General features: G+C 41.4%; 1 protein-coding gene across 1 annotated transcript in view; it reads right to left on the minus strand.

The window, feature by feature from the left end:
- LOC105921165 (probable E3 ubiquitin-protein ligase HERC1) overlaps positions 1 to 7,007 on the minus strand; it is a gene marked incomplete at its 5' end in the record, with an annotated part of 45,971 nt that extends 38,964 nt beyond the window's left edge. The window contains 12 exon segments of the mRNA XM_036140292.1: positions 47 to 144; positions 239 to 385; positions 493 to 656; positions 1,703 to 1,943; positions 3,396 to 3,516; positions 3,629 to 3,826; positions 4,032 to 4,282; positions 5,964 to 6,009; positions 6,090 to 6,138; positions 6,222 to 6,522; positions 6,603 to 6,798; positions 6,900 to 7,007. Coding sequence (XP_035996185.1) covers positions 47 to 144; positions 239 to 385; positions 493 to 656; positions 1,703 to 1,943; positions 3,396 to 3,516; positions 3,629 to 3,826; positions 4,032 to 4,282; positions 5,964 to 6,009; positions 6,090 to 6,138; positions 6,222 to 6,522; positions 6,603 to 6,798; positions 6,900 to 7,007 — 1,920 coding nt within the window.
- Positions 7,008 to 7,782: the final 775 nt, after the last annotated feature.

The raw sequence follows: 7,782 nt of genomic DNA on the forward strand, positions 1-7,782 counted from the left end.
ATGCCCTGAGTTCAACTGAATATAAAATAAAGGAGAACCTGCGTACCTGCTGAATCTGAACTGGCTCAGAGCAAGCAGGTAAAAGTCTTTCTAAAACATGGAAGGCCAAGAGCTTAGTGCGCAGATTCTGGAAGCATGGAAACCCTAAAAAAAAGAAGAAAAAAAAAAGAGGGTGATATGATGCGCAGCAACCAGTACTGGTTCTGGTTAATATTCTCACTACCTTTTCATGTCCTACCTGAAGAGCACTTGGGTGAAATAATAGCCATGAGTGGTTCGATCCATTTAACAAAGGTGGAAAGTCTTTTCATTACTCTCATTGACAATACCCGCCGCAGAAACACCAACAAATCCGCAAGCTGAGATTCAGTCACCTTACTGCTCTCTGCCAGACACAAATAAGCAAAAAAGCTTTAACGAGGTTATACCAAAAGCAGCCCATATGCTTTAAAAAGACACAAGAATCCGTTTACTAATTCTAATTTGCCACACCAAGTTTTGCGCTCCTGCTGTTGGCGTCCAGATCGGCTCCCCCGGCCGCTAATCTCTCTCCTATCTGTTGTTGGTGGAGATTCTGCAGGACATTTAAAAGCTGCTCGCCCATCACCTCCATTAGAGCCTGGGAAACGTCCAAAGGCAGAAAATCCTCACAGGAGCTACAAATCCAGACAAAACAAAGTAAAAGAATAAAGAAAAAAAAAAATGACAGTAACCCTTTAAGTAAAGGTGTTCAGTCTCTGCTCTGATTACCCCGTATGTTCCTAACAGAGCACTTCGCTCTCAGACTGCAGGTCTGCTGGTGGTTCCTAGAGTCTCTAAAAGTAGAATGGGAGGCAGATCCTTTAGCTATCAGGCTCCTCTCCTGTGGAACCAACTCCCAGTTTTGGTCCGTGAGGCAGATACCCTATCTATTTTTAAGACTAATGTTAAAACTTTCCTTTTTGACAAAGCTTATAGTTAGAGTGGCTCATACCCTGAGCTATCTCTATAGTTGTGCTGTGATAGGCCTAGGCTGCTGGAGGACATCAGGGTCTAATTTTCTCACTCTACTGATTTCTACTGTTCTTCAGTCTACTGTTCTCCAGTTTTGCATTGTATTACATTGAAATAACTGTCGTCATTTCAGCTTTTAACTTTTGCTCTCTCTCTTTTTCTTCATAGTAGGTACACCTGATCTGGCGTTCTGTTAACTGTGACATCATCCAGAGAAGACGGCTCACCCGCTACTTCCATCTAATGTAGAACAGATTACTAGATCAATGTGTGCTTCTGTGCTTTTTTGTTTCTCTTGTTGTGTCTCTGTTCTGTCTTCTGTAACCCCCAGTCGGTCGAGGCAGATGACCGTTCATACTGAGCCCGGTTCTGCCGGAGGTTTTTCCTTCCCGTTAATGGGTGTTTTTTCTTCCCACTGTCGCTTCATGCTTGCTCAGTATGAGGGATTGCAGCAAAGCCATGTACAATGCAGACGACTCTCCCTGTGGCTCTACGGTTCCCCAGGAGTGAATGCTGCTTGTCGGGACTTTGATGCAATCAACTGGTTTCCTTCTATAGGACATTTTTGACCAATCTGTATAATCTGACCCAATCTGTATAATATGATTGAACTTGACTTTGTAAAGTGCCTTGAGATGACATGTTTCATGATTTGGCGCTATATAAATAAAATTGAATTGAAAATTGAATTGAGTCTTCACAGCCTCACCTCGCAGCTACAGTCAGTATCTGAAGCAGGCGGGCACAGGCTAGTTTGACCGCCCCGCTGAGCAGCATGGATCCAGAGGTAGAAGCAGCCAACCAGCCCTGGTTCATCAGTGAACAGCTGTTGTTGGTCAACATGGAGAGGACTTCCAGGATGCCACATTTGATGATCAGCACCAGATCCACAGGCTGGTAGCAGAAATTCAGTGCAAAAATGGTGGAAAGGAGGAGGTGCTGGGACGAGCCTGAGGTGGAGAGACCATAAAACACAAACAGGCTTAAAGTGCGTCCTTTTTCTGTTGTGTTACAACTGAAGGAGAACCACTTGTTTATTTCACGCGGTGCCCTGATTACTTCAATATACCGGTAATGTGTGCCTGATCCAAATTTAAGGATGATCACGTCTGTTTAAACTGGATTCTTATCAGCACTAATGCTCAATGCAAAACGACTCTATGGTCATTTTCAGGTGTCCAACAAAACTACAATTCGCTTTGATTGTCGTTTGAAATCACCAAAAGTCTGTCTGTTGGAAACAGGAATCCGCCTTCCTGAGTCCATCGCTGAAAACAGATGGCTGCTTTATACTTGGAAAACGCATCTTTGTTGCTCGATAGACCCCATGAATGGAACAGAAACAGATCCCAAATGTTGTAAAATTAAAACTGAATAAAGTTACGCTCAAAAATATTATAAACAGATCTAGATTTTAAAGAGATTTCCATTTAATTAAGAAGTAGGTAGATAGAATGGCAGGTAGACTTCAAATCTAAGCATGTATAAATTTACACAATAGAGACAGAAACATAAAAAGAGAGACAGAAAGATGGATAAATAAGAGAAAGGTTAAGAGACACAGGAGATGGCTGCTCGTATAAAGCTGTATTGTGTGATATTAACAGAAAGCACAAACATGTGGTTAAAACTGAACGTTAGTTGTGCTCTCGAGGGCAAGATTCAAAACATTTTAGTCTTTTTTTTCTAGACCTGTTGGAATTACAGTGAATGGTAAAAATGTGTGCCTGTCAGCTAAATAATTAAAGATAAAATGTTTATATATATATATATATATATATATATATATATATATATATATATATAGTCACTTAATTAGAATATACTTTTCAATGAGGCTGATTTGTCAGGTTAAAAATACCTTTTAAAAGGGACTTTTAAGCAGATGTTAAGCAGAGGTTTCATTAAACCTGCATTTTGGTATTAAACATGTCATTTATTGGTCAAATGTTGCCTTTTTCTTAGTTGTATTCAGAACCTCATCATAATAAACAGAATTAAAGGCTTGAAAACATCAGTCTGAGTGTAAAGAATCTATGTAATGTGAACTCAGTAACTGAAATAAATGAATGTTTAAATAATATGATAATTTATTGAATATGACTGTATACAATGTAAATTACTCCAAACAGGCATTATACTAAAAAATATTAAGATTATTTTTTTTTATTTCAAAGGTTTCTTTGAACAAAATAATTTTAAGGTACTTAAAAGATGTATTTTATAAAAATGTGAGAGGAAAAGCAAGGAATAAACATTCTGTCACTTGAGATTTAGATGCATTAACTAAATATCACCAACTACAGCTTGTACAAATCTTAAAGCTGCCACATTAACATTACAATAATTAATATTTTTACTACTACTGTTCTTATTTAGTTATGAACCATGATATTGAATACCTGGATGGTCCTTTTCCAACTGGACTCTCAGTTTGAGGATATGCACCACTTGCTGGTAAAAGGTATGGGCTGCAGATTTGAGCGCTCGCTTCGTCTCCGTAGAAGCTGCATTTGTGCCGCACTGGATCGACACACGAGAGAGAAGAAGAGGTTAAACATTGTGCTATGCAAGCAAATCCTCAGATATCGGAAACAAACGCAGCGTTCGAGGTGCCATGATTTATCGACTGTACCGTGTAATGCTGGGTCTCATAATCGGCTCCTGAGTGAGATCCTATTATTTGTGTTCCCAAGCCAAAGCATCCACACAGAAACTGGAGCTGCACAGACTGCAGCAGCCCAGGAAAGTGCGGTGGAGCTGAGGATCGCGTGTTCTTCTCTTCCATCTTGGACAGGAAGGTTGACATTTGACACAAGGCCTGCAGACGCATCTGATCAGAAAAAAACAGAGTTAGCTGCTTCCCGCGCGTGGGGAGGGGGGGTGGGGGGTATCTCTAATTTGCAGGGCCTGTGTGGGTGTGTGAAAGCATAAATGCTATTTTATTGCATGCAAATGCAGCCGAACAACATGCAAACAGGCCTTTGAGCATCCCACAGACACACGATTCATTGGGTGTTTCTGTCGTCATATGTTACCTCGGCCCGCTGTTGCTGGTGCATTATGGCTAAAGTGATGGATTTTGGATCCGCCTGCCCACAGCTCTGTATTCCAGGCAAGGTTGGTGAGGACGGTAGAAGGGCCAAGCATCCACAGGTGAACTGAAACACCTGGTGAAGAATAGGCAAAGTGTTGTCGCTGCAGCGGGACATGGCGCCAACGGGGCTGATGCACTGCCGTAAGCGATCCCAAGCTTCTTTCATTATGCCCAAGGAACACAGAGGTAAACCTGAAGCAGACGGGACAAAAGAACAGACAACATTACGACCAATGGGGAAAGGCATTTATTTTCATTTAGCATTTTTTCCAGAGTTGAACAGCTACACAACATATACCTTAAGTTTTTTTGGTTTTTTTTAACAAGAGAAAGATGCATTCGATTGATTCTAATGTTTTTTTCTCAAATTGTGAGGAAGTCAAAATTAAACGTATAAAGGCTCATACCTATATGTCCGTCCCCACTAATATTTGGTTAAACGTAGTTCAGCAAGGTGCAGAGAAACCACCAGCTTTTTGAAACCACCAACAAGGTTCTGGCATAATGCCGCCTGGACCAGAGCTCATTTAAATTCTCTATTTTTCTGGCACAGACTCAGCTTCAAGTGTAGCTTAGACATTTTCAAGAAGACTGAAGTCAGGCCGTTTCTGAAGCTTCATGTTAGCCATTTGATCCATCCTGAAACCAGCTTTTATGTGTTCAAGATCATTGTTCTTTAGAAAAAGAAAAAAACAATTGTGCCAAGTGTCAACTATCGATTGTTTATCGCCTCCTCTTGTTTATCGCAAGCTTGGTGATTTCAAGCTGGTCTCCTAAACATCCTAACCAATTTCTTTTTATCCGCAACAGACAGCCTGGGTCAGATGGTTGGAAAATGGACACAAATAGGCGTTCCAATAAGACTTGGATCCATAACAAATGGAAAAACTTGCTTTAAATGGATAAGGCAGGCTAACATCAAGCTCCAGGCATGGCCCCAAACCCCTACTTATGAATGGTGTTTAACATTTAGCTCCATGCCAGATAAAACAACTCAGTTAATAGAGCTCAATACTCTGTGATAAGATCCAGCAAAAATTAAGACCTGAAAACTGCCACAATTGAATGTTTGATGTACAATTTTTTTTTTCTTTTTCTGTTTTGCAGATCCCATCTTTAAATGTTGCATTTCCCTCTACAAGTACAGCGGATTGGTACAGAGAAAATGGAACGCACCCCAGTTTTGGTTCCAGCATAGAGGCAGTAGAAGGTGGCACTGAAACATACGATTAAACTAATGAATGAAACGCTGTCTACCTTCCCAGAATGAAGATTATAAATACGTTATGCATACTTTTCGCTGGAGATGTCAGCAAAATGCATAGAACTGCAGTGTTTTTCTTAAATATTGATCTTTATGAATGCGCAAATCGGCGCACCATGTGACGTAAATGGCTGCTTACTTAGCAACCGCCTAGCAACAACTCCATGACATCTTTCTGAGATGCACTGAAATGAACGCTTAACATTTTTCCCTGCTCTGGAAAAAGCACAGCTTGAATAAACCTTTAAAGAAACTACGATGATACCCACAACGAGACTGTATGTATATTTCTGATCTAGCCTGTAGCGTCATGAAATTTAATGCAAGTGAGAAAAGTATTTCAACAGAAAAAAGCTTTTAATTTAACATACCAGGCATATAGTGCAGAACCAATTTATCCAGCTCATATTCCCTGGACTTTCACAATGTATAATGGTTTATACGTTAGTGCTTTTGGTGTCTTTACCTCATTGTGTTTTACAATCAATCCCACATTACTAATCCACAAACATAGTTTAGAAGAGATAGTCCTGTCTGACGAAAACCTCCTGTATATAAAAGCATAATTTCAATAAAACCCATTTTCAGGCGTAAACTTTCTCCACTCACCCATTTTATTCCCAGAACATCCAGGGGAGTTTTTGGACAGGTCAAACTAAAATCAGACAGAAATAACAAATAAGACAGACGGCTCAGAGGATCAAGGGGGAACATTTCCTGCAGCGGGCGACTTACTTGCTTCCTCCCAGTCAGAGCTACTGTAAAAGACTCTGATGATAACCTCCTGAAAGAGAGAGAGAGAGAGGGACGATAGAGATGCTTCGCTATTCAGACAAATATTAGAAAGAACCAAGTCTGCACAGCTACCTTGCAGCAGGGTTCGCAGCTTGATCATCTTCCCCTTCGCTGGGCTCCACCCAAGCAGGCCTGACTCCCAGCAGAAGGAAGAGGCATCGGGATATCACAAGCTGGCAGGCAGCGGGAAACGACAGGCCTTCCTCTGATTCGCTACGCTTTTCCCACTGCTGCCTGGGCTCCGGCTGTCTCTCTGGGCTGACGGGGCTCTCCATGCTGCTGGGGAGGGTGGAAGTGCCAAATGACTCGTAGACCGTCACGTTCTGCTGCACCTGCATGGCTTCCCGCGTGGCCATGAAGGATTCCAGGACTTCTGCGTGGGTGGAAAAACGGTCCTTTCAGCACGGTGCGGGGTCAGTACGTCATCATTAGACGGAAATAACGCGTCCTGACCTGACAGGTACATACGACTGCTGTTAAATCGGTCGTCTTCGGTCAGCTCCTCGTGGTTGTGGTTGGCCGTCGGAGTCGGGGGCACTTGCACCTCCCGGTGACAGAAACCTACCGGGTGCTGACCGTGATCCTTTCCCGCTTGCTCCATGGACAAGCAAGGCTCTTCGCCATCAACATCAGGACTTTGTGGAGAGTTCTGCATTATACAACAAAGAATATAGACATCATTTTTTTTAAAGCTTGAAACAAACTTATATTAGTTTAAGTTCTCAGGTGGAGAATTTTTGGTAACGTTACCTGTGTGGCGGTGTCTGGCCTCGGAGACATTTTTGGAGCATTTTTAAGAGCCAAAAGGAAGCTTCTGAGTTTAAAGACGGTTTCATAGACCTCAAAGAGCATCTCAGATGGTTCGTGCCTGTTTCATAAAAACGCATAAATCGAGACTGTTAACATGTTTTCACGCAAAAGTCTTAATTAGGGCTGGGGCAACGATTAAATATTTAATCGCGATTAATCGCATAATTTGCCTGATTATCGCGATTAATCGCATTGAATTTACAAACTCCAAGAATGAATTCAAAAGTAGTGTAAAGAGCACTTTTATTTTAATGTTTCTGCTGCCATATGAACAAAAGTATTGTAACATTTGTAGCACTTATCAGTACAGATATTTAGTGTAAAGCTCAACTTAAACATGTAAAACAAAAAATAGCAATAATAATAAATTAAAGCTATTGCCACTCACAGGGAATTCTCTTTATGGGGAAAAAATCTACCAAAAACAGGCAATTTCTGAGGTAACAGCAGGGAGCAGCATTACCATTTTATGTTCAATACCAAAGTTTAACTTGGCAGTGGTTCAACTAACTTGTTTCCGTCATATTCCATGCTGGAAGAACTTTAAAACTGAAATGCTTGCTAACTCGATATGCGTGCATGGTTATTTGACGTTAACACGCGTTTTTTTGTTGTTGCTTTCTCGCGTGCATATAGTGAATGTCAGGGAAAAACAGCAAAAACAAAACACATGGATACTTTGAAATGAGAAGCGACTTCACCGACGGCGTCTAAGCAGACCCCCCGCTCCACACAAAACTTGTTGCGTTAGCCAACTCACCGCCTCGCCTAAGCAAATCCTGCGGGAAAACACCGCCTTCCCCATGTCAGCTTAGTTTTTTTT

This window comes from Fundulus heteroclitus, chromosome 8 (assembly GCF_011125445.2).
Source record: "Fundulus heteroclitus isolate FHET01 chromosome 8, MU-UCD_Fhet_4.1, whole genome shotgun sequence".
Classification (NCBI taxonomy): Eukaryota; Metazoa; Chordata; class Actinopteri; order Cyprinodontiformes; family Fundulidae; genus Fundulus; species Fundulus heteroclitus.